Source organism: Micropterus salmoides, unplaced genomic scaffold, assembly GCF_014851395.1.
Source record: "Micropterus salmoides isolate LMB-PRFRI ecotype aquatic unplaced genomic scaffold, ASM1485139v1 Ms_hic_scaffold_11, whole genome shotgun sequence".
NCBI classification, from domain to species: domain Eukaryota; kingdom Metazoa; phylum Chordata; class Actinopteri; order Centrarchiformes; family Centrarchidae; genus Micropterus; species Micropterus salmoides.
In genome coordinates, this window is record NW_024040152.1 from 23,234,385 (window position 1) to 23,262,182 (window position 27,798).

At 38.9% G+C, this 27,798-nt stretch overlaps 1 protein-coding gene across 1 annotated transcript; it reads right to left on the bottom strand.

Moving 5' to 3' along the window:
• Positions 1-220: 220 nt before the first annotated feature.
• LOC119897884 (lysophosphatidylcholine acyltransferase 1) lies at positions 221-27,798 on the bottom strand. Its single transcript, XM_038711902.1, has 14 exons — positions 27,376-27,798; positions 18,882-19,021; positions 16,960-17,174; positions 13,523-13,635; positions 12,330-12,390; positions 11,753-11,811; positions 9,083-9,117; positions 7,887-7,941; positions 7,443-7,525; positions 6,573-6,698; positions 5,887-6,040; positions 5,304-5,402; positions 4,625-4,766; positions 221-4,368 (listed from the first exon to the last, which is right to left on the bottom strand). The coding sequence occupies exons 1-14, from the start codon at positions 27,493-27,495 to the stop codon at positions 4,139-4,141; spliced, it is 1,632 nt and encodes a 543-aa protein (XP_038567830.1). The 5' UTR covers positions 27,496-27,798; the 3' UTR covers positions 221-4,138.

Consider the following 27,798-nt stretch of genomic DNA (forward strand, 5'->3'; position numbering starts at 1 on the left):
AAGTCAGTGAAGAATGAGTGCTTTAAGTTGAATCCTTGCTTATATAAAGTGCAAACTAAGTTCTTCATTAACATTACACTACGGCCATGCTATAGAAAAGTGTATTTAAATTTGGGCCCTTTCTGACAGTGTTCAAACACACTCACACCATCCATTCCAGCTCTATATCATGCTACCAAACATGCACCTTATCAATTACCACTGCCACAGTGACACAACTGCCTGTTTACATTTCTTTTTTTTTATTCAATCCAAGAGTCACATTAACAAGTTATATCATAGCAGTCCTGAACAGACAAATTCAAAGTAGCTTGCGGTAATGACTCTTCATCATCAAAATGCATTAATAAAATAAAACCTGTTGAGTATAGAAAAAGACATGAAGTAAAGCCACAGAGAAAACAGAGCTCAGTTTCTTGGTCCACAGACAATGAGCCATCAGAAAGACACTATCGCTCTGTCAGAGTACACAAGTCTTTCGTCTTAGGCTCACTGCTGGACAAACTGTTGTAAGCAGGCAGCAGTAGCATAAATACAAGTTTATCTCTTGCATGTTTACATTTTCTCAGACTGACAGCAAGTAGGAAAATGAGATTCACCTCTACAGAGGTATTTAAAGGAAAGGAAAGTGAAACAAGTGTGGAAAAAAAAAATGAGCACAGTATTTCCATACAGCCCCAGTGTGGAATTGTTCTGAATGTAAATGTTGATTATATATTAATGTACATACTTGACTTGCTGATGAACTTTAACATCCATTAGACCTTCACATGGACATTTCGGTTTCAACAAAACTGCATGATGAGTTACAGTGGCTCAATAACATTTCATTCTGAGTCAGTTTTTGAATATCAATTCTTTGTTTCACTTGTAGTTCACAATCAGATTTTGAAAAAAACCCTGTATGGTTTCCCCATGTGCATACAGAGTGATCTGCATATTTAACCACCTGTTGTAAAATCACAACACTTAGGAGTAATACTTATCCATTCCACTGTGCAAACTATTTAGGTCATTCAAATCTGTACGTTGTCCTGCACGTTTACAAAATAATTTCAACATACGCAATTTCCACAATCCTGAGACAAAGCCGAAAAGTAGGTCTAAAAACAACAGGGTTTACACTAAGCAAGCTTTTTCTTACAGTACAAAAACAAATGTGGGGCAAGGGGCAGCTTCCTTTAATGTGTAATCCCAAATATCCTCCCATTACTGCAGTAAGTTCACAAATGCCAAACCTATTCATATTAACAAAACTGAGCTACAATACTGTAACCTACAAACTCATCATGCTTTACAGCAATGTGATATTTCTTCAAAAATTAAAGAAAATAATCTAAAGTGCAAGCACAAATACGTATCATTTAAAAAAAATTTAAGGGGGGGAATACTAAAAGATTGTGATTTAACATATCATGTTAGTTTATATGTGCGTCTGCACTGTTTGTGCGGTGCGGCCCGTCATGTGGTGGCAGATACCTCAAGGCCATACGCACTCACACGTTTGACTATATCAACCAGCACACCTTAAACATGTAACATAAAAAAGTCAATGGAGAGAAGGTTCAAATGGGACAAAAACAAGTACATATGAAAACCATGATTTCTTTGTAAAATGTCCACTGGAGATCAGTGCTTTGAGTAGCTTCTGATTGTGACAAGATTGTCTATACATTCTCTTTTTTAGCATAAAAATTCTATAGATTCAAGGCTATCGGTTTCCATAAGAAATCTGCATTTTGTTTCTAAGCCATCTCATCTCAGCAATAACGGTAATAATATAACAACAATAAAACTTTTCACTGTTTAGGAGGAATACAGCACAAAACAACTGCAGTATTATACAAAGAAAAAAAAAATGCGGCTCATTTTTCACCATCAATACAATCTGCAGAGGAGAGAAGATCACAGATCTTTGTCATGGCAGTGAAAATAAAAATCATTCATATACGTATATCAAAAATTCACAAAATGTCCTGCATTTGGAATATTCAAAATACATACTTCTTAAGAAGGCTTAAGAGATGTGAAATATTGCTTCACTGAAAGCTATAACGGCGATACAGTTTGCATGGTCATGACTGTGGTGGGAATGCAAGGCTCACTGAAAGAAACTTAGAATAAAAAAACAACACTTTAGTTGTAAATCCCTATGTAATATCCATAACCAAAAATCAACAGAACCAAACCATGAACGCAGAGATCCCAAGTATAACTGGCTACAGATTCTTATACATTACATTTCATCTGGAGATCAGGACAGGTATTCCCTTTAACAATTAGCTGTCCTATAAAATTACATGATGTAAAGCACTGTGCAGCTTAATTTAACTTTCATTTTTTGTGTGTGTGCTTTTTAAACGTTAGGTTATGTTGTGTGTTTCCAGAAACAGAAAGTCTCAAACCAGCCAATAAAATTGTTGTCAAATGATTGAATGAGCATCTCTGTGTGTAAAACATTGTTGTCAACACATCCAAAAGTTGATTGTAATTTTAGATTAAGTTTCTTAAATTAAAATCAGACAAAAAAAGAAACACTACTGTACTGGACACAATACGTCCTCCCAAGTCTTAATACAACTTTCTTTCCAGTATCAATCAATGTAACCATTTCCTAAAATAAATAATTTAAAAGCCACAAAGGACTAATAAATATCTCAATTATTTGCCTGATTTTAAATAACATTTATCTTAAATATTCCTTCATTTTAATTTGATTTTATAGAAAATGTGTTTAATCATTTTAAACACATTTTATGGCCAACAGCTGCATCAGTTTCAAAGGTGGATCACTTTAAAAACATGACTGTTTGGTGAATAAAAACAGTACATACTTTCTCCCATGCACATCTGAAACATAGCACGAAGGTTAATTTTACCTGTGAGTAGGGGAGGGGCCAATGTTTAAGTATTATATCCTTCCTACACGTATACTGCAACAGTAGGGATTTCAGACAGCCTGATGTTGTGGAAAATGTAGGAATAATTAAAAATGTAACAGTGTAACACAGAAAGGGAAGTGGTATGACCTCGCCTTTAGAATATCCAACAAAGCCAGCTAACTGAATGTGCTTTCAATGGCCACACATTGTGAATTTCCCATCCTTTACAGCCATTACACTACTGACAGTACAAACATAACAGGTGACATTAAACCACCCAATGCATTTTTGGTCCACATTTAGTAATTTCAACAATAAAAAAAAGACACTTGAATTTGCCAACCTGAAAGAAATAACATTGGTGAAGTGAATGTGAATTAGGAATAACTGGGCAGAAGAGTACTGATGTCATAAGAAAAAAAAAAGAAAGAAAAAAAGACATGCACATAACCCAGTGAGCGTCAAAAATGATGACATCATACAATTTAAATTTTTCATTTTTGTCACTGAACCCTGAGCTAAATCAAATATCTTTATATTCATATATGTGTATCAGGCTCATAGCAATTATAACTCACAGACACCTGAGTTCACCTCAAATGTGGCTACTGCAGCTAAGCTAGTAGTCACGCAATTGTCACTGGCACCCTCAGGCCTTCCTTCTTTAGATAAATAATCCTCAACACTGCTCAAAATGACATGAGCCCATGCATTCTGCACTTTCAGTTAAAAAAAGGCAGCTACCATTTAAAGAAAGAAAACACATAAAAGTTAACAAATAAAAGAGAATCAAACACTGACTTCACTAAGAATTAGGTGTCTTCACTGTTTTTTCTTGCTTCCCTCATGTAAAAAACATGCACAGTTAGTACTATGTTGGAGGAAAAAGAAAAGCAATTCAAATAAACATTTGCCCCAGGACTTTTTATAAGTGCTTGCCCTTCAAGTATTGAATCTGAAAAAGCCAGTGTTTGGCATTTTGATGAATTTTGCTATGAAAAAAAAAAAAAGAAAAAGGAATTTATAACAAAATAAACTGTTAGCAGGCTGAAAATAACCTCAGGAATTTCATGGACACAATACTAATAAAAAAAGGGTTAGGTAAACTTATTCATTTTTGTAGTTGTATTTACTGAAATGTAGTCCCTTATAATTCCAACAAGTTACTAACAAGTAACCAACCTCCAACCCCCCAACCACAACACCCTCTCACCAGGAGAGGTGTTAGTTTTCTCCCACTACATTTTTAAACCCTTTTAGTTGTGTTTCTTGAGGAGTCCATCTACTGCGCCATGGTCATTGGGGCTGAAGTCGGGGCAGATACCGTTGGCTGTTTTGGTGGTGGCAGTGCCTTGTAGGTTCGGGGTAACCAGGCTGGGCTTTGTTTGGTGACCGTGGCAGGGACTGCTGTGGAGGCCTGCGTTTTCTGTGCACAGGTACTCCTCAGAAAAGTCTGGGTGCTGCTCCACAAAGCTTCTGAACTTGTCTGTGGAAAGACCACAAGAGGGCACCAGAGACAAAGGAAACAGATCAGATAAAATGTTATATTAAAAATTGCCCAGAGACTGCACTTAAATCTGAAGTGGCCTGGTTGTTGAATGTACTGCTCAACTTGAGAGGGTGAAAAAAAAGTCAGGAAAGAACACTACTGATGACCAAGCAAAATTCAAAACAATGATTCGATTAAGAAATATTTAGGCCAATCAGTGATCAGGCCTGGTTTATTTTACTTAGTCTCTTACCAAATGTGATCTTCCCTGTGTCTTCAGCGTCGATGGCAGTAAACAGACGTGACACGCTGAGGTGAGTCACTCCTAAAGCAGTCTTCAGAATAACAGCCAACTCCATCTCTGTGATGGCACCGTCCTCCTCTGCCTCAAACATCTTGATATAACGGGAAAGAAATGCAGATGTCATCTCTTTGACTTCGCCTTTAGAGTTGTCAGGTTCAGAGCCAGTTACACTGTTAAGTGGGTACCCCTTTTAATAATTGGTGGTTTCACAAATAATCAATATGTTCTAAATGGGTTTCATGAGGTCTAAGTTAACAGAAGTGCGCAACTTGAAGAATTATGAGAAGCAATACAAGGGAGAACATGAAGATGAAACCCGTGCTATTTGGTTTTCATGCAACTAAGACAACAGACATGCTGCAATTATAACCCATGACTGCACATTTCATCGGATGTTATGCAATGCTGATCTGAGCATGAACATGGGGAAAGAAAAACTGTAAACATGCGTGAGTATGCTATGCACTAATGATGGAAAGAACTCCATTTCTTTTAATTATGCAAAACACAAAACAAAGACCTGAGCGGCATTTTAAGGTAGCAAATGTCACGCTGATCCTAAGCAAGCGCAGAACCCTCTATTCTGCCTGCTGGTTAGATAAGCACAAAAGCTTGAAACAGAACATACCTTGAAGGCCAATTTCATCGTTTCCAGAGTTTTGGCAGGTCTGCATACGACAGATAAGGCTATCACATATTCTCTGATATCCATGCGGTTATCTTCATGCTAGAAAAAGCAAGAGAAAACGCGTTAGGAAAGATGAAGACAGAGGATTTGAGCAAGACCTCTAATTTATTTCACAGAAGTCGCTGCAGGTGATCGTTTTGGTCATGAACACACTGATGCAATAAATTTTTTGTTTGTTTGTTTTGGTACTATACTGCAAATGTATCTCTAAATGAAAAGCAAAGTGCTGTGATTAGTTTCAAGCATCTGGTGTTCCATCCAGCTTCCAGTCTTAATGGTGTTTTTATAGAAGCACTTTGTCAAATGACTGCTTGTTCATTCACGCCCTAAACTGATGCACATATAGCTTACTACCTACATATCATATCTAGGTGTGGTTGTAATGATATTATTGTATCACAGTTCTGTATTTGCAGCAAACTGAAGTATGACATAATGTGGACACTGAGAAAGACTGGTGATCTCTATCATGGTTTGCGAGACAACCCCCCCCCCCCCAACCCCCGCTCCCCACAGTCTTTACCTCATCAAAAAGAGCGAACATGTCTCGCAGCATGTCTGAAACTGGCACGTCGAGGAATTGAGCAAAGTCGTCCAAGTCAAGCTTCTGTCCCTGCAGCTTCCTGGCTCTGTTTCCATGCTCCTGCAGAACCTTCTCAGTGTTCCGGGGTTTCAACCTGGGACAGTGAGTTTATGTTAATTAATAGCACAGCCTTCTTGTGAACAAGGAAATTCAGATAAGAAAAGAAAAAAAGGACAAAACAAGATTTCTAACAATAAGAGTCAGTACAGCAGATACACAATATCTTTCCAAAATAGTACCTTGGAATTGTTTCCTCTTGTTAAGCTGCATTATATCAAATCTTTACAGTATTTTTTCCCATTTCTTTACATTTTTCCTCTCCTCTCCTCTTTTCTATCCTTCTCCTTTTCTCTCCCCTGGATCAGTGGGTCCTTGTCACTGTCAACTGGCAGTATACAATAATGCTCTGCTCCCCAATACACATGGTGTAGCGACAAGGACACAATCCCCAATTGCCTTCCCACCCGTGCATACCACCAGTTACGCTTACTGGAATTTACAACCACGCTAAAGGTACCCACTGCCAGAAATTGAATCTGGGCCCCCCGCAGTGTTTGCTGAGTATGTTGCCCTTCACTTGGTTCTCCTTGACGGGAGCACTGAATTGGAAGGTTTAAGTGACTCACCCTAGTCTCCTGACGAGTTTGGCATACTCCAGCAGACAGGTGTCGACTGGCAGTCTCAGCTGGCCTTCTGCCATAGCCAACTGGCAGTCTTCAAATGAATAGTCTGTGATGGGTACCCCCAGGGCTCTGAGCATCGCACAGAAGAGACAATGACAGAACATCAATATGTGCAAATCAATACAAACTTTAAGGCTTGAACGGCCAATGTAGTAGGGGATACAGCTATCTGGGATGTTGACAACAATATGTACAGGTTTTTTTTTTGGTCCATCTGCAGAAGTTAAATATCCCATCCTCGGCTTAAAGTAGTGAAGTACAGAGTGTGGGAGTGTATGAGAACACAAGTAGTGCAGCCTGAGCACTGCATAAGAGTGTTGGGTGGTACAGAATAATGAATCAGGGGTCATACTCTGAGCGGGATGACATTTTTGATCTTGATTGTTGATTAATACTCATTCAGGCTGTTTGCACAAATGTTTATAAAAAGTGTATATCTAATGTGTTTTTTATGAAACAGTAAAGAATTTGGGGTTGATGAGCAAGACTGTGCCACTCAGATCTACCACTATAAACGTCATCAGCATGCATATAAGATAAATCAATTTTCCGCCACCATACACCCCTTTCAGGCCAGACCAAAGCCATACATACAAAACCCTGGCTCCGTCCTGTTCCCTGGTCAAATAACAGGATCTGACTTTTTTGACCCAACTCTATGTCCCCTCATATTGCTGACACAGACAAAACCAAAATAATATATGTTCTGTAAGTAAGTAATGAATGAGGTGTGAATGAGTTATCAATTAGTGACTCTCAACAGTCAACTGGATGAACTGCTACATATTTTATGAACAACAAATGTTCACTTACTTAGCCATGATGCGTCTCACATTGATAGCAAAGAGAGCAGGGTTCTTTTTCTCCTCCTCTGAGGGTGTGTAAATAGGAAGGAACTGCAGAGAGATGAATTATGAATTAGTCAAATTTCAGACGTCATATATGGGCATTTAATGAAAAAAGATGTATTTACACAAATATATATTCGACTTCTTGTGGAAAAGACGGATTTTCTTGCATGAAATTAAGAATATTTAGTAGGTTTTATTTGCAAAATAAAAATTAATATCACACAGAAGAATAATTAAGAGTCAAAAACAAATATAGGATAGGATGGAATCAACGACGGGAGCTTCCTTTCACATAGCACATGTTTAATCATTTGGAATAATGTGAGTGCACTGATCATCATGGGTAAATAAGGCATGTTCTACAGTCAGAGTATACATGAAGAATGGAGGACAGTTTCACGCTCACCTCGATCACAAACTCATTGTGCAACTGGCAGAGTGTAAGCCACAAGATTTCAAACCTGGAATAATAATAGGAAATCATTAGCAACAAATATAAACACAAACCACTTTGATTAGGGTCCATGATTTAACACTGAGAATATACACATCACTTCTTCCACACATTGTTTTTTTTTTTTTTATATTTCAGTTTTTACAGTTTATCGTTTTGCATAATTACTGAGATGTTTCACTGACTACTTTTAAAACCAAAACTGCAAGTGCTTATATGCACCAGTCTTTTACAGTATGCTTCTCACAGCTTTGCACACCGGAATATGGATATAGATCTCTAGGTATTTTTATTAGTTTTCAGTAATTTTCATTTAGAGCATTGGAGCAAAGGGTATGTATGAAAATGAGACATTACTATGACATGTCTGGGAAGGAATTATCACTTTATACTTAATGTGCATTTCCTTATTTGTGTGTCTTTTAGTGAATTAGTCAAATTGTGTATATTTCTGCTCAGCTGAGCTGGGCAGACAGCCAGCTGCATTCAGGGACCCACTATAATGATGGAGGGCGAACCTAAACAGCACATAGTATTCTGAGGACACTACAGAGACGGAGAATAAGGGCAGTCTTTCTCCTCCAGCAATAAGTAATCTTCTAGTCTATTTGAGATCTCATTCTGGAGATTGTGGTTCAGACCAAAATGCTCATTTCCAAAAAGAGCAGCCTGCACTTGGGTCGCAGAATGTAATTAATGGCAACCTTTAATATGATACATGATACTGGGACTGGTTTATGTTTACTGTTTTTTTTTTTTTTTTGAGAAGAACAGAAACAGACAATACCATTAAGCATACAGAAAACATTCTCCCCCGTTTTATCCCACTTTTTTTTTTAGTCAGTGTAGGTTAAGTCTCAATAATTCTTCTTCCATCCAACCAGTTTGGTTGATGATGTGCACCTGGATGTTGAATGAGTAGATAATTTACTGCCATTTACTATTCATCATCAGAATTATGTATCAATAATTATGGAGCCGACTGTTCTCTGGAAGAAAAAACCATTATCACACAATATAGCAATAATTTAATTTAGACATGTTCTGTATATTTGAGCTTACATAGGGGTTTGTCTGACAACAAAATGGATAAAAAAAGAAAGTGTCTTTTTCACACCATATATGAAATGAAGTAAATAAGTACTTACGCTCCGGGCCCTTGCCACGTCCATGTGATTGTGTCCTGTAAAAAGTGCATGAAGCAAAGACATTATTAGACAGACTGAAATAAAAACATATTAAAAATATTTCCAGGATCAATGCATTTTTAGACCAACTTCTTTCCGGCCGCTATTATTGAAAAAATAGGAGGGCAAACGTTTCATGCTTATTTGCACACCAAAAAAACAGATTATTATCTAATCAGGTTAAGTCAGGGAATAGGTTCCCATGTACTGGGAACCTATGTACTGCCCTAGGCAGACTACTGAAAACCTCAGGGTTGACATGGCTAAGTACTCAGGTAAATAGTCTAACCACAGTTTCAGGACTGACACCACTGTAGTTTTGCAACTACATTTCTGACCTCAAATACTGCAGAACATCTAAAGTACTATCTCCTTCAGCAGAAGACAGTACAGGTTTGCAAACAATTCCTTCTCACAATGTCCTAAGTTAAAGTTGGTTACCGACATCCTCACTAACAACAAGCCTGAGCAATGCCTTAGACTTGACTAAACACTTAGACTAAACAATTAAATCAGCCCGCCACTAAGTGTGCACTAAATCAAGAGTCCATCATTCCACACAGAATGTCAGGCACATATGAATGTAGTTGACAAACTCTGCCTCATCTGATCATACAGAAGATCAGTTACAGAAGTTCGTGAAACTTGAACAGGGCAAACTAATGATTTCTCAATGAAAGCTTTACCTATATATAATTATTGCCATGGGCTGTTTTTGAAGCACAATGGGAAGTAAATTTAAAACACACGATAAATTAAATAAACATTTTATTTCCTGATGCATGAATAAAACAAAATAATACAGTCAATCAAAATTGCTGCTGTTGCCACGTGAGAACAACATGCTCACAACATGTTGTATCTACATAACGACTATGCTGAGCACGCATAGGCTATCAGTGAACAAAACCCCACACAGCCAGTTCTAGTGAGAGTCTTGAAATTGTGCAACATTATCCCCATATTTAAACAACTTTGTGTCTCCCCTCTCTCTATGTAGCCGATCGGGATGGGTCTAAAGTAGAGATGCAACGATTATAAATTTTATTGGTACAATTATTGTCAGAGAAATAATCACAGTTTCACGATTATTATGCATTAATTAATTTCACAACACTAGTAATGACTTAAGTTGATTTTTAATATTTAATGACATTAACAATTATATTTCTATAATATGTAAGTATTATTAATATAAGAGGAACATTAACTTTTATCCCCCAGGGGAAATTGTTATTAAGGAGGGGAATAAACTGAACTGTTACTGTCAACTCTCAAGTATTCAAGTATTAGTGAAAATGAAAGGAATTGAGTGCAGCGTTAACTGAAATGCAGTTAAGTGGTAGCCTATAGTTCTGAAAGTCTAGCTCCTGATGTATGTTAGTGTTTTACACCTTTTTTCTCAACACAGACAGAAGGAGGCAACAGGATGTAACGTTAAATGTTCAGTGACTGAAGGTCTTGAGAGGACTACGTTCTGTCTTCCATAAAGGCCCTTTCAGAAAAGAAGCAATTTGCACTGCGTGGAAGCTGCTCGCCGCTAAAGTTCAACTACTTTGACCGCGGCATTCGCACGAGCTCGCTGTGCGGTGCGCGTTGCTCGACGCAGCAACAAACCAAGCCATTGAAAATAATTGGCCTCAAAGCACAGCGGTGGGTCTGAAAGTTTACACCTGCTTGGTTTGTTTACTTTGCACTGAAAGCTCAAGTCTCACAGCTACGGCATTGATTGTAAGTGACATGTTTATATTTAATTCCCTACCAACTTGTCATGTTATTTAATATAATGTATTAGGCCTACCTTTACTTAGGTGTTCAAAGCTATGGTCATCCCACAGGTGCTGCATGAAGTTTAATGTAGTTATTCGTTCCTTTAGCAGCAACCTTTTAACGGCAAGGTTTTGAACAGGTGATCCGTCATCTTCAGTGACACCCTGGTCAGTCTTAGTGTAGCCTATCCAAAATGCTCCCACACTGCCGACTTCAGCTGTTTCTTTGGTGGAAATAAAGCTTCACAGTTTGGCCCCTCTGCCATAGTTTAGCCATTGTGCAGAAGCCTCTGATAAGCACGACACTTAAGCTGGTGCACTGCTCCTGTAACTTTGTTTTTGTTTTATGCAAGTTGCCACAGTTTCATTCCGTGCAACAGAAACACTTGGTGTAGCGGAGCCTTTACGATTAATTAAATGTGATGTTTTAAAGCGCGGTTAATAGTGAAATCCGGTAATCGCTGCATCCCTAGAAGACAACACATCAAATTCTGTTTTAAGCATAACCCAACCAATGGCACATCAGAAGTTCCACACTATGACCACAACACCAAGTGTTGATGAGGGAGGATCTCACACCACCGTATAGGATTCTGCTGAGTTTGCAAAATGTGTCTTACTCAGAACATTTTCTCCTTTGTGGATACTATATATAACTGCAAAAGCTTTCTTTCCGCCATGTGACCAGCAAGATCTTTACCTACTCACTGAGTGAGACTCTGGTAAGATGCCAAGCAGGCTACAGGGCATGCATGGGATACATACAGACACAATCTGTTTGATCTCACACAATTTCAATATCAAATAGATTTTATTTAACTGAAACAAAAATGTGATTATGATTTTTTTCTTGGGAGCTTACCAGTTTATTAGGGTAACGAATCACCACAGGCTGCACTGGTACAGTTGGAATGAAGGCCCCTGCAAGAAATGTTATTTCAATTTGACATACCTGCATAAACAATGAATTGGGTTGAGAACAAGACCACACAAACAAGAATTTGAATTGCATGCATTGAAAAAGTGCAGCCAATAACACCAGTGTAATAAATTCAGAAATATGCACTTATTTGGTGATTTAAACATCTACCAAATAAAGTCCATGAGTAGATACAGCCAATCGCAGAACTCTATTTCATACCCATTTGGTATATGTCTTACGAAAAATCACAAAAACAAGTCACAGTCTCAATAGCAGGTAAAACGTAGATTCAATCTTTCACATCATAATTAAACTTTAGGAATTCCTCAACAATTAAGACCAGGCACACCACAGTTTAATTTAAATTCGACACTGATTCAACAAGTAATTTATTTAAAATAATAAGTTAATATGCCCACTAGGTTGAGTCTGAAATATCAGTGCATGGTATGAATAAAAAGCTGGCAAAAAAAGAGAGAAAATCTGAATAAGTAAAAAGATGATGGAAGAGCATTACCTGGCTTAAAGGTGATTAGGCAGGATCTATTGGTGCATGTTCCCTCTGGAAAGATCATGATCTGTTGGAAAGAAGGAATTGAAATATTTTTGCATATAAAAACGTTGGCCAATTACAGAACAATAAGAACAGTGTTTTGCCTAAAAGCATTCATATGTATTCCTACAATAGACTTTACTTGGGCATGCTGCACAGGTATATTAATGGCTGCTCAAGTATATTTGGTGAACCATTTTAGGATTTTGCAGAGAAACACAGATGGTTATCTATTACGTCACAAGACGCGGACATGGTGAATATTTTATTTTAAGTGCGGACCAAGTAAAGTGACAGTGAACACACCAGTACAGATGTCATTTGTTAACTACAATGTTGGTCTCATTAATCATAGGATACGTTGTTAACAAGCCACCTCCACATGAAGCGCACCTGCTTCTGTAAACGGAATCGCGGTTGGAAAAATCCTGAAGAGGGGTTCTGTGTCTGTTAGGCAACTCTCTGAAATGTACTGCTGATGGAGAAAGTCAACAGAGCCGACACAAAGAGGACAGAAAGAGACAGAAAGTGTCGGGGCACGCCGCTGTGTTTGCAGCAGAGGTGTGTGCATGCGAGTATGGGGAAAAGAGAACTGAATAGAAAGCCGATTAAATTAATAAGTAAACACTAAGATAAGACAATAAAGTACAATTAATATGTTGAAGAAATAACCAAAGTTGTCTGTCATTCTGTGGGAAACATTGTAGTATTAGCTTGTATTATATGGCAAGTTGCTGTAAGACAGATGTACAATAAGTTGTTTATAATGCTTTCTAAATAGCTGGGTATAATGGATTATAGCTTTGTCCTTTTCAAGGGATTCAAGGATTTGCTTGGTATATCACTATGGGGTAATGCCCCCCCACCCCAGCTATCAGAGAACAGGGGTTAGTTGTACAGTTGTAACCTTAACATTGTTTTGTGCAGACGAAAGACAGTATGATTGCAGTTTTTTCATTACAAACATAATGAATTAATTTTAAATTGATTTACTTTCATAAAAACTAGTGAGTACATCAAAGTTTAAAAATATCTAATATGATTGTTGCTTCATATTGTCGTCCTCTGTTAGGCGCTAATGTTGTAAAACAACATAAAATGAAGTCAGTGACAACAACCGCAGTTGTAAGTGTGTAGAAAAATTTCCATCCATTTACCTGAGGCCATTCCCCTCCAGAGTGGGCTCTGCGTTTGATCTCTTCCACAGTCTTCTTTCTGGAGTCCTGGTCTGACCGTGATACAAACACTGGCCTGATGTACTTAATCAAAGCTAGAAGCCAAAGAAGCAGAGAAAGAGTAGAGAAAATTCATATGAATTCAGAAACTGTTTTTTGTTTTTATTTCCTGTGACAGCTAATCAACTAAACCTTATCTGCATGATCTGTCTCTAGGGTATTTAGTGGTTCAGGGGAGAGGGAGGGGGAAACTCTGACAGATCACTTAATACAGGCAATGCCTGTATTACCTGCTTACATCTACAGGCAATGCCTGTATTACCTGCTTACATCTACAGGCAATGCCTGTATTACCTCAAACGATAAATATTTCTGCAATGATCACAACTTCTGATACTTTCAGCCGCACAAACACTTCCCTGTACCAGCTAAGAAAAGCTGGCCAAGGAAGAAAGAAAGCTCCTCTTTACAACAACCATCAGCTGCACAGTGGTGAAGAGTGGGAGAATGTAGTTGTACTGAAAACATTCCTGTGTTAATTTGACATTGGCACTGTTGAAGAAAAAGCTTGTTCTCCAGAAACAAATCAAAGTACTGTTGGTAAGGGCAAAATATGAGCTAAACATTTTTACTTTACAGTCATAAAACATTTTCTTATACTGTATCTAAAAAGTGAGGTGATACTCATGGTCAATGCTTTGTTGTGGAAATTGTATAGAATAGCTTAAAACTAAAAAAATATATATTTACACAAAGACTGGGAGCAGGGGTAATAATTCAACCTAACTCCATCATATGTGGGGGAAAAAAGCAATTGAAACGGTTGATTTAGATGCTGTAACTTCTGGATTTAAACATATGGTCATGTGATTCTCAATGCTGGTTGCATAGGTCAGATGAGTCTCACATGTTCATCACAAATGCGAGAAAGGTCCGGCTTCCCTCTCTGATTACAGGCTAGGAATAAAAGTCCAGTCAGTTTTGGAGGTCAGTGGGGTGATTTAGGGAATCCAAGTGACACAGCAAAATCTAAATAATAGCAGCGGAGGAGTCTGGAACTGCTGCCTGGGCTGATGATGATCAGTTACTAAGAATTATTACCTGAAATTTGTAAATAGTACCTTCTAATGTAAAAACTATGTGTACATTTTCAGTGTAACTGTATCAAAATGATATTATCGAGTGATGTTGTTGTTTTACAAAATCTAATAATATGAGCTATTGCCTTTTTTTGTATTAGATGTGTAAAAGGTTTAATGCATTTTACATATTTGCAATATCTTGATTAATGTATGATATTTTTTTCAAGTCACCACCTAGATAATCTGTATATGCCTCAAAAAAGTCCAGTCTGACTGTTATGCAACAAAAACACAATTGCAACAACCTGATTTGTAACTCAGAGTGATTGAAATATTCTAAACACACGATAGCCCACTTAACACTAACTTCCACTTTTCTCAAGAGCAATGAGACAACCTGACAAAAGTTTCCTCACTGGAGTGACACGACTACTTTCACTTCCCATAGCATGGTCATTTGATTGTTTCAAACCAATAAAGCCTTGTTAAGGGTCGAAATGAGCAATGCAATCAACACCAAGTTGCCACATAATGAAAGGATACCTAAACTCAAACACATGTGCATAGTCTAATCTACAGGGATAGATTGGAGGAGTCTGTAGCATTTGAGACCTGTAAGCATAGCTGAACTACAAAGCAGAAACATACAAGGCCATGAAAAAGGAATGATGATCAGACAAAGACGAGGTTTAAATATTCTAGATTAGGTTTGCAGGGGTCTTGTAGATGCTGAAAGCATTTTCTTGTACGTCCCATTTTCATCAGCACATAGAAAAATTAGCATAAGCAATGTTTCTGGAAGCCCTGAGACAGAGAGTCTAAAAGAACACAGAAGACAACAAGTTAATAAGGACAGTGAGAATAACATACGCTGAAGAATGAAGAGCGTGAGGCCATGAGAAGAAGAAACTGATCCCAACTGGGAGCTGTCTGCCAACAGGAAGGGATTAGGGCTCTAGCTAGTACCCTGAGAGACACTCTACACACGTCACTGTGGCTGATCATGTCTTAATACTTATTCTGGATTCCATGTGCTTGGCCAGGCATCAGTGCTTGGTTCTTACTGCAAGACCAACAGGACTAGACAAACTTCAGTTTGACAGAGACATTAGTGAATAACTTTTGGCCCTTAAAATACAATGGATCCTGAAACTGTAAGATGCATCTACTATTTATGCTCCTTAGATTCCGTCAAAACATAATCTTAGCCGGTTGGCATGTTATTGACAGCTATGGCAATTTGCCAAATGTTTCTGTACAAATCCTCCAATACAAACAAGTGAGACTGCATTAACTTGGCAGGCTTCACTCAGCCTGGAGTTAACAAAGCGGCAAATTATTGACTTAGTAGTCAGATAAGTAGGAGGAGAAAGGAAGGCTAAAATAACACACCTAGGCTGTTTCCTAAACAGGCAACTACAAAAGGTAACGGAACTTGCAAGCTAGTTAATGGGATCTGGCTGTGTGTGTACTGACTTCAACTGAGCAAGGCCTGCTTGAGCACTGCATGTGGCCCTGGGTGTTGCTAAGACAATGACTCCAGGTAGTAGCTATCTGAATGGTGCTGTGCTTGGTGGGGTCCATCACTGGCAGTGGTAATACCACAATGACTGTTAAAAGAAGACTTTATTGTGACTTTAACAGTTTAGTGGCAGCAACAGCAGGTGGATGATTTCATTTGGGATACCACCTAGATGAAATAAAATCACTGATGCTTATTGTTGATCACTGACTCTACTTTTATTATATCTTTTGTACTTTGTTGAGTACAGATTCTCATTTATTGTATGTATACTTCTTTTTACTTTGCACTACATTGCCCTGTGCTGCTGTGCCAATTTGAATTTCCCCCACAGGGGATCAGTAAAGGAACATCTTATCTTATCAGCAATTATGTCTGATAGGCTAACCTTTAATCTTTAAATCCATATCATTAAGTATTTTAAGTATGTTGTGTTACTATTTATCTGGAGGAGACTATTTGATTTCTGCTACCTCCCATCATAGATGGTTTTATGAGTTTACACACTGCAGAACTGAAGGTTGAGGAATCACAGTGTTTTACAGAATTAACTTGCTGAGTCAGAGCTGACAAATCAAAAGTTTTCTTCTTGGAAATATCTTCTGCTTCCACGACAGCAAGGCATGTATTTGTAATTACTGTGCCTATGCATATAATTCCTGTACTTTGTTCAAAAAGATTTTGCAATGCTGTCTAGAAGAATCAGAAAACTTTTTTTTTGAGATTGCAGCCCTGTTCTTTAACTCACAATGTAGGGCATAGTCATAGAGGTAAACAATGAGAGCAATATGTCCATGTGTGTGTTTGTTACTTACTGCCCCAGAGGGGTATATCCTTGCTCTCAGCCTTCATGACAATGGAGGCCATTGTCATCGTGACTGGGATGGCATCAAAGTATGAAGAGTGGGGTGCCAGGGTGAGAATGGGTGCTTCTGCAGGCAGTGCCCTTCGCCCTTTCACAGTTATCCAATGGAAACCTCCGGCAAACCACATGACCCGCATGATGATCTTCAGAATTATGTCCACCAGTCTGGAAACAAAAGGATGCATGTGTGAGGGGCATGTTTGGGATTGATAAGTTCAAAATTCAAAAATGTGCAAACAGAAAACCTCATCTTAGCTTCTTCCTTGACTTTCACCAACCTACCCACTCATTTCAATTACAAGCATCACCAATACCCAAGTCTCCTATAAAAACACAACATTGTTCACCTGCATGTTCATTAACCAGGTGGTATTTTTTGTCTTTGTTTGAGACAAGTGTTCAAGAAACGGAGACATGTAGCTGCTGTAGGAGTTTCTCGGACAGACAATGTAATACAATCAGGGAGTACGGAGCACAAGACTGAGACGGAGGGTTAAACAAGTGAACTTTCAAAGCTCCAGAAAGACTCAGATATGACATTGGTAACATCATATTGTGATTTTTTTTTAACCCACAACTAGGGCTGGGCGATATGGCCAAAAAGTCATATTACTACTGCCCAACAGTACCGGGTACTGTTAGGCAGAATTCCGATATATTCCGGTTGGCAGGTATGTTTTTACTATTTTTAGTAACTTAACTTGTTTCTTATTTCACAGTTTTAATTAGACTTCATTCTCCATCTTAGTATCACTCACTTATTGAATTTGCCTCCTTCAGTTCTCTTCACACTCACAGACCTAATGTACCTTTGCTGCAAACACGTCTGCGTTCCCTGCTTCTTATGTCGTTTCTCCATTACCAGTACCAGCTCAACTCGACTTGGCCGTCCTCCATTTTCCATTGCAGATAGTACCCCTCAATGTAGCTGGTCATCATAGCGACGCCACACACAACTGCCTCAACGTAATGTTCAACGCAACACACACACCAGGGATGCACACACAGCTGTCTCTTGATTTAAGTTAAAACGTTTCAACATTACTTAGAATGTAAAGACAGATAAGATGTGATACGAAAAAAAAGTACCTGGTAGCAGGTACAAGTACAACTTTTAAACAATGGAAAACCAAAAAAAGGCGAGTCGAGCTCGTACCTTGCAGTGGATAAGGGGCTTTACCATCTCTCTCTCCCTGTATGTCCACTTTGGTGACTTTCTCCGTCAGCAGTAGGCTAGGCTGTATAAAGTCACAGACCCCCGCCCAGAACTTGGCTACTGGATTTTACCTCCTGTGATTCCGACCACAGCAGCAGCTAAGTTGCATGTTGAGGAGCCGTGTTGACGACGTAGCCTATCACAACAAAACCAATGTGGTAGCTAACGAATAACATCAGAATGGTGTGTTCACTCTCACTTTACCTGCTCCGCTCTTGTAAAATCCACAGTGTAGCGACTTGTAACATAATCACTGTGTTTCTCTGATAAATGCTATTGGTATACCTGATATACCGACATACCGCCCAGCACCTACCCAAAACGTTCTACATTTTAGCTCCCTTGTCATAGCTGCATTCTTACAACCATTGATGTAACAGAGTACTATAAACAGAGTGTTACAATTAAAAACATCTACAATATAGTATTTTCCGTTTGAAGTCAGACAATTTGTGCGTGAAGCAGTATTTTTGAGCCATGTGATCTTTTATTCATACTGAAAGCAGCATTGTTGACTGTATGGCTGCCCATACCATTCTACCATTGCTGATGTCAAATGTGAAAATATTACTCGTTTGTGATAATGATAGTGCTTCCTTAAATACAAAATTAACCTTCAAATAAACAGACACACATCTGCATAACAAAGCACCCACCTCCTCCAGAGGCACTGGGGTTCGACGGTGGTCTCTGATCGGCCCACTGAGGCCAGGAAGGCAAAAGGCCAAGCCAGCAGCATCATGAACGCAGCCATGAGCAGACGAATGGGGAACAGTGTGACCGTCATTAATGCAATCTGTAAGGGATTGAGGGAAAGAGGAGAAAAGAGTAACAACATATGTTTTGTCAGTCATCGTGGTACTGTTATAGTCTCAAAGCGATATTAAGCAGGTATTGAAAATAACTTAACAACTTTTTTAATTTGCTTCACACTAAAAATGCTATAGATAAAATACATACAGTACAATAAACATTACAAATAGCAAAGGTTCTTGACCAAAGCCGGGCTCTTCACTGTCTGGGTCCAATGGTGACTGTTTACTTAACAGCTTTTTATGACTCCATGATAGCAGCGCTTATCTTCTGCCAATATTTGTCGTGATAGCAACCCACTACTGGGGAGCATGAAGTCTACTGGCACTATCTTATCAAGGGAGCGTTCTTGTCTGACAGTATGGCCAATTTAAAATCAATTAATGTCAAGCATGCTTGTTAAACTATGGACAATGATAAGCAGCACAGCACATTTTGGAGAGTGGCTAGCTTAGTCTTACAGTAACTACTCTTCCCCAAAATCTATCCTTGTTCTGAGAAATAACTACGTCTACATTATCAGTGTATTGCTTACTTCATTATCATTATTATTTGCATTTTGTTTGATATGGAGTGAGGAGCTGCAAAATCACATTACCCACTAGTCCTACCACTGTTATCACAGTGACCCGCCACCCTATTTTCTGTCTGTTTTCATAGCCCTCTTAACCGTTTACTTCCCCAAGATCCTCTCAAGCTCCATTGATTAATTATATATGTCTACCACACACAGCTCTCTTTTATAGAAATACAGAGTATAAGGTTTTACACAAGAACGAACACACAACTGAATAAGTACTTTTCTCCATAACATAAGGGGGGCTCTTGCTGGTGATGCTTGTGAGCCACTGTATAAAGCATTTGTTGAAATATGTTTTCAGACGCAAAGCAAGAAAATGCATGAATGCCACTAAGAATTTAAAAAAAGGCAATGCTACAAAAGCAGAGAGCAGTGTACTAAAAGGCATCTTTAAATTCATGCAACAAGACTTGTCACCATCTTAAAAGTGAATGAGTAAACAAAATAAACCATTATCTGTACTGATGCAACTTAGGAATTGTATTGTAGCTGTTGCAACAATACTCTAAATGTACAAAATAAAGAACAGTGTAGTCTAAAACAGCAGAACTCTGTGCTGACAGTGTAGACATTTGTAGGTATTACTAACAAAATACAAACCATTAATTTAAAGTCAGATGTGAACCAGATGTTACCAGTCTGTTGCTATTATTTCATTATTATGGTCATTAATTTATTTAATTTTATATATAAAGGTTTCATATGTCAAATATTAATTTCCTTTGTTTTACTGGTGGTGCCTGGTAGTAATGCCCTAACTACCAGGCATCGGTGTGGCACGTTCAGTTACAGCACTGTAAGATGGGCTAGATGCTCAGGTTGCAGCAGTGTTGTTGTGTATCGTGTTCACTGCTGCAGAGGAAATTAACAGTTTACAGTAGGAACGCCACCACAATTTCTCACAACCATTCTTTATCAGCAGAACGGTATGCTAGTTTACCAGCTACTTACTTCAGTGTGGAAATTAGGGGTATGGAAAATAATTGATTTTTAGATGCATCGCGATGTGGACTTTGAGGATTATGAATCGATTAACAAATGACGATAATCGATTATCTAGAGGTTAACTGATATCGTAATGTTCACAGAATGACAAAGGCGGAACTCCGGACCATCTGTGCGGTGCACACAACGGAGATGTGTGGTTCTCCCTGTTCTCCCTCCGCAGACAGGCAGCTATTGAGTGAGTGACTGCTGCTACTAAAATTTCACATGATCAATAAAGTCAATGGGTAACTCACGTTAATTATTTTCACCCACACACTGTGCTCCTTCTTCAAATGACAGCTACGTGACAGGCGGCAGTAGGTGACGGTGAAAACGAGCGGAGCAGAGGAAAACATAAGCGCTACGTTTCAGTCTGGCTGTAAATGTACAGTGTAGGCCACAGCGTGTCCGTTTATTAAAGTCTGTCTGTTGTTTTCCAAATACTAGAAAGGCAGTTGGCGCTAGCTAACATCTCCTCTTCAGACTGTGGTCTGGAAGCTGAGCAGGATGTTATTTGGCTGCTGTAAAGTTGGTTTGTTGTCATTCATCTACATATCAAGTACACAAATGAACAAAATGCTGTTTCTGAAGGCCCATGGTGCTCAATACAAGATTACAATAATCAACTTACAAGACACAAACATATTACTACACTATACGAGACAAAAAAAAGAACAGATATATTAAGGTGGAGTGAATGTGGTTTGGCTGGAGCGTTGTTAAGTGCGTAGTTCAACACATATCTGACTCTATACTAATAACGGCAGCCTCATAAATAAAAATAGCAGAGGTCAGTAATAACGCTGTAATAATGTAATGCTATGCAATGTTAGCTACATTTATATGAAGTAACATTAAATAGCTGCATTTCATTACTACCTACTACTTTGGATTGTTACAAATACTTTAAAAGTACCAAATAGTCAAACAGTGAGAAAAATGCACCTGTATCCTATTCATTTTACAATCGCATCGTAGCCTCATAATCGTTATTAGGTACATAGAAATTCCCACCCTTGAGGTGATGCATTGAGGAATCGAATCATTGACCTGATAATCGTAATCTAATCATTGACCTGATAATCGTAATCTAATCGAATCGTGAGACCAGTGAAGATGCACACCCCTAGTGGAGATAGGTCTGTCCATATGTTACAAGCCCGGCTAAATCAATCTAAGAAACCAGTGCGCTCCCAACTACGGTTTGGAGCCAAAAATCTGGAAAAGGTAACACAGGTAAAGCTAGCATACTTCAAGTCTGCAAGAACTATTCATTTTGTGCTTTTCTTAGAATGTCCATCCCTAGTCGAAACCAGTCTGCATTTTTAACCCTTAATATGCAATAAAAGGTTAGGAGAGTGTGTGAAAACAAGAATCAGTTCCACACTAACCTCCAATTTGACTAAAGGCATATACTCAATGCACTGTCACACCAAGAGGTGTCAGGTCAAAGCCTGTGGGCCCATCATGCTGCTGAAGGCCATTAAACCTACTTGTTTTTCAGTGTAATCAGGTCATAGGTATATATATGATCTTCAAATGACAGACAGTGGTTACAAAGCAAGCATGCTTTCTATAAGGTTTTATAGACTTTTCTTAACTAAATCTACACTGAAACAGGAAGTTGTGCAAAATGAACTAACAGAGAACTGTAACATTTTTAGTGGTAGTAGGGACGTGCTTCCTGTCAACAAAATGCAGATGTTTCACACTTACAAGCCTGAACAATTTTGTGGGACTTTGTTTAAGGTCCACGAGTAACCACAGCAGAATGTTTCATTTCTCAAACTAGGGTTACCGTGTCGCAATGGGGCATACAAGCAAAATGAATACTTCAGTAGTTATTAGTGCACTATCTTGATATCCATATGTTATGATATATATTTAAGTTATTGTTCTGTTACAGATTTTCCAAAGTAGACCAACTCCCCCATAGAGTTGGGCAACATGACAGAAACATGAGAAGAAAATTATCAAATGTGATGAAGTACGATACAGGGCAATTTCACATTGCAGGAGATTTATGTTTTCAACCGGCATTGGTAACAATGGCTAACCTGGCTAGTTGTAAACAACTGCTGGCCGTGCAAGGTTTTCTGATATGTAACTACAACGCCGTCAACTCGGGCATGACGTCATTCCCAGCTCCGACAACTAACTTGCGATGTAAATGGAACACAGCAATTTCCCACAGACTTAATAAAATATCATTGTTTGGTATAGATCCTGGCAGAAATCACATCATAATCATTTAAATATGTTTATGAATGAAAATGATCATTCCCTCTAATATCGCAAATCACATTGCAATTAGATTTTTTTTTTTTTTAAATCGTTCAGCCCTAGTACGGTATGGTTATTTTTAAACCATTTCTTAACTGAATTTACAGAACAATTATCGTATTTATCTTAATACATACAGTGAGGAAAATAAGTATTTGAACACCCTGCTATTTTGCAAGTTCTCCCACTTAGAAATCATGGAGGGGTCTGAAATTGTCATCGTAGGTGCATGTCCACTGTGAGAGACATAATCTAAAAAAAAAAAATCCAGAAATCACAATGTATGATTTTTTAACTATTTATTTGTATGATACAGCTGCAAATAAGTATTTGAACACCTGAGAAAATCAAATCGGGACGAGCTGGTCAATGACCTGAAAAGAGCTGGGACCACCGTTTCATGCATGATTTCAAACCATGACTTGAAATCACGCATGGCACGGAAGGTTCCCCTGCTTAAACCAGCACGTCAAGGCCCATCTTCAGTTTGCCAATGACCATTTGGATGATCCAGAGGAGTCATGGGAGAAAGTCATGTGGTCAGATGAGACCAAAATATAACTTTTTGGTCATAATTCCACTAACCGTGTTTGGAGGAAGAAGAATGATGAGTACCATCCCAAGAACACCACCAGGGGTGTTTTTCTGCACATGGGACACGGCGACTGCACTGTATTAAGGAGAGGATGACCGGGGCCATGTATTGCGAGATTTTGGGGAACAACCTCCTTCCCTCAGTTAGAGCATTGAAGATGGGTCGAGGCCGGGTCTTCCAACATGACAATGACCCGAAGCACACAGCCAGGATAACCAAGGAGTGGCTCTGTAAGAAGCATATCAAGGTTCTGGCGTGGCCTAGCCAGTCTCCAGACCTAAACCCAATAGAGAATCTTTGGAGGGAGCTCAAACTCCGTGTTTCTCAGCGACAGCCCAGAAACCTGACTGATCTAGAGAAGATCTGTGTGGAGGAGTGGGCCAAAATCCCTCCTGCAGTGTGTGCAAACCTGGTGAAAAACTACAGGAAACGTTTGACCTCTGTAATTGCAAACAAAGGCTACTGTACCAAATATTAACATTGATTTTCAGGTGTTCAAATACTTATTTGCAGCTGTATCATACAAATAAATAGTTAAAAAATCATACATTGTGATTTCTGGATTTTTTTTTTAGATTATGTCTCTCACAGTGGACATGCACCTACGATGACAATTTCAGACCCCTCCATGATTTCTAAGTGGGAGAACTTGCAAAATAGCAGGGTGTTCAAATACTTATTTTCCTCACTGTATATAGCCTAATAACCTATGGCTCAATATTCTGTCTAATGCATTTGTATGTCTGCTCTTGTGAGAACACATCAGTTGCCTACTTCTGAAGTCCATCCACAGAAATACTCATCTATGTAGTGTGGGAATAAGCTATTGACTCATTGCTGCTCTGGCAGGATCAAACAGATCTAGGTCTTTGTGGAGTTCCCCAATAAATCACACAAGGAATTTAAATTAGGTTTGTCAAAGCTAAGCTGGGAATTACATCAACTTTAACATTAGCAGCTTGCCCTCTGACCACCGTACCAACTTTTAGGGTTTAGGGCTAGATGAGGACTGGAATGTTTGCTGATACACCTGAATCAGTAACAAAAACACTGCAATATGTTCTCACATTATGCCTATGTCAATCAGCTCTGTAGCTCAATTAATTACCTTATCAGGGTGCAAAACGGCAAGAACATATTTATATGGATCGAAAGGTCAGGCTACTCAATTACAGTATAGTTTACTAATGAGTACCTACAAGTCTCTACAGCTGCCCCAATATTCGGGGCAACTGACTAAAGTGGCTATTAGTCAGACATGTGTAGCATATTCCTACCAGTGCCCCTTTTTTCTGGACAGCAACCACCTATGCCCAAAAAAACAAAACAAAAAATTCACGGCTTAGCAAAGACATAAATGTTCTCCAGTTCCTCTAAAGTGTATGGTCTGCTGTACACAGACTCATCACTGTGAGCAACAAGGCCAATTTGGCTTGTTACATATAGGAGAGCTGTTAATTCAGCTACAGTCTATTAGCTTCCAGGCCTTTAGCCTGCACTTACAGGCAGTAATGTAGCTTTAAGGTCTAATACCAAGCATACTGTCATGGCCTGGTTTAATCTGACAAAACTCATCTGTTCCTATTACAGTCGGTTACCCCTTCTAGCGGGCACTCTAGAGGGTTTAACAAATCTAATATAGCCAAAAATTATTCACTTGTCAAAATACAATTTAAAGGCAATCTTATCGATCTCTGGCCAACCAATGCAAACACAAACAAACCTGATGCATTTCATTACAGGAACTAAAGACTGGTGAAACAATCCTGTGCAATCTCATGCCATGCAGTCACTTGGCAGCGTGCTTACACAACAGACAAGGGGCACACACTACAATCACTTTTCTCTTTGAACCCACAAACCGATTCATTGGGTTTGTCTGCCTGTCGGGTAGTCAGCCAGTAGACAATCACTTGCTCTAGTCTTCAGTGTTAATGTTCAGATTGCGTCTTCCTCGTGCTGCTGTGGATGTGAAAGCCAAGACTAGTGCAACTTGCTGAAAAAAATCATCAGTAACATCAGAACAACTTGGGAACTAAATTCCATTACTTCATGACCCACTTTTGGTTCAGCACTTAGTGTTGACCAGAAACCGGTTTTAAGTACCTAGCCTCCATGATGTCTTTAATGTAAAGCTACAACACATGTTTGCATAACCAAATGGAATGGCTGCTGAGAAAAAATAAATAAATAAAAAAAAAGAGTGCAGAAAACAAGCTTTCAGAGCAATTACATCATCATTGGTCTAAACAAATTAGCTAAGACCATTGCTCCATTAATAACTTCCTTGACTTCATTAAGTCAGCCTTATAGGAGAAACCAGAAAACCTACCTATACCCTTGGCTTTGATGCACCTGACGATCTACCTTCTTTCACTCGGGGATGTGTGTGCACCTCCCTAGGTCACTATTTTTACTTGTAACAAGATACGCTCTTATACTTGCTATGCCAGAGTAACGCAATTAATTAAAATGAGGCTCTTCCATTAGACTGAACTCTGATACTGAAAATACCTTACAGCTATATCCCCATTCCAGACTGTTTACAAATACTCTACAGTATACCCTAATCTTTATGGTAACCATGTCGGCAGTTAATGTACGAGAAATTAAAGAGCTTTACTGTTTTGTACCTACAGGAAGTAAAAGATATAAGCAAACCGGTTTTGCCAAGAAGTGATACATTTATTTATTTGTTTAACAATGTTTTTTTTCTACTTTCTAGTGTTCAAAGTGACAAGTAGTAGTATAGTGTTCAACAGGGACACAGCTTCTTGAGCCTCACTTTGAAAGAACATGATAATGTGTGCATAATGCCACATGTTGCAGTATTTGCAAGAAGGCCACAGTTTAAACTGCCATGTGTGCAATATCAATCATATAAAAGAAGCCTTTTAAATTGCTGTAATGTCTCTGCAGGCTGCATCCTGGTAGTACCTTATCATAGTTTATGAGCAAAAAAACAACTGACGGAAGCTTGAAGTGGCCTTAAATTTAACACATTTTGCAGGGAAACCTGAAAGCTGTAAATCTGATTATCAACAGAAATGACAGATAGCTAGGTTGCATGGGCTATCTGTTGAATGCTGCAACAGTGTACAATGTAATCAGGCAACTAATCTCTTTTTAAACGAGATTGGCAAACACGTATGAACTTCAACAACCGGGGAAACTGTATGTAAGTTGTAGATGAGGATAAACATGAACATGCCAGTCAGTTTTCCATCCCATTCTCCGATCCTCCACAAGCCACACGTGTTGGTTTCCCTTTGGAGTGGGACGCACCGTGATGACCAACAAAGCAATAAAAAAGGCATGTGAAGCTAGAAAACGTTACCGTACTTAAATTAAATAACGATTTTAATTGTTCCCGCAAAAACCTGACATCTTGGTTAAAGCTAACATTACCAAACAACATACTCCGTTTGTAATAGCTATGATGACAATTAAAGAGCAACAAGCTAGGCCCATCCTGGACAGGCGGCCATGCTCAAAACCTGTATTTCATTTTAGTGGCTTGTTAGCAGATTCCTGGGATGTTCTTGGTAAATATTCTCATGCGTGAAATACATGCCGTTGCTGCAGCAAAACAGCACTTTTTGAAATCACTCTTAGCCCTTTACAGCAGCACTGAGGCACGGCAACCAGCCAACAAGACAGAAGGGAGAACGCAAAATGTATGTAGCCACTGTTAGCTGTCTCGCTAATACTAGCTCATAACGTTAAAATCTGACTACATGCAATCAGGAAACACTGACAAGTTACATGATGGTGACAGCTTCAGCACTGTGTCGAACCACGATGTTAATGTTCTACAAACTAGTAAAACAGCAAGTTAACATATCCGTGCAAGAGTAAATCATTTGCATACAAACATGATTTTTTTTTTTACCTTTGCCTTTTCCAGAGGGGTGAATTTCAAGACGTGCACAAAAGGGTTTCTGAACGGAAACTGGTCCATCTTCTTCCCATCTCCTTCCATCGCACACTGTCTGTTACTCGGCAACCTCATTCTTACAAGAACTGAGGTTAGTCGAGGTGTCAGCTATAATCAAAACAGTAAAGTGATTCTGGCAGAAAGGAAGACTCCTCACACCAAAACGCAGTTCCCTTTCTGTCTTGCTAGCTAATCGAGGTGGCAGTGCAGGGTTATTATCGTTATCTTCCTTTCCCGGACAGCATGGAGGGATAATGGTTAGCTCAAGGATTAGCTGAGGATATCTGAAGTCGCCGATTTCTTTCTGCCTACAGTGCGCAGGACGCCTTCCCCTACCAGTCTGCTAGCTCTGATGCTAACAGAGCCACGATTCCGCTC

Bases quoted from the DNA above. Each gene is read 5' to 3' on its own strand.
- LOC119897884 (XM_038711902.1), bottom strand. From the start codon at position 27,495: ATGAGGTTGCCGAGTAACAGACAGTGTGCGATGGAAGGAGATGGGAAG. The intron at 12,391-13,522 runs GTAAATGGATGG...TCTTTCCAACAG, and splicing joins CTGGAGGGGAATGGCCTCAG to ATCATGATCTTTCCAGAGGG. The intron at 5,403-5,886 runs GTAAAGACTGTG...TGCTTTTTCTAG, and splicing joins TGTTCGCTCTTTTTGATGAG to CATGAAGATAACCGCATGGA.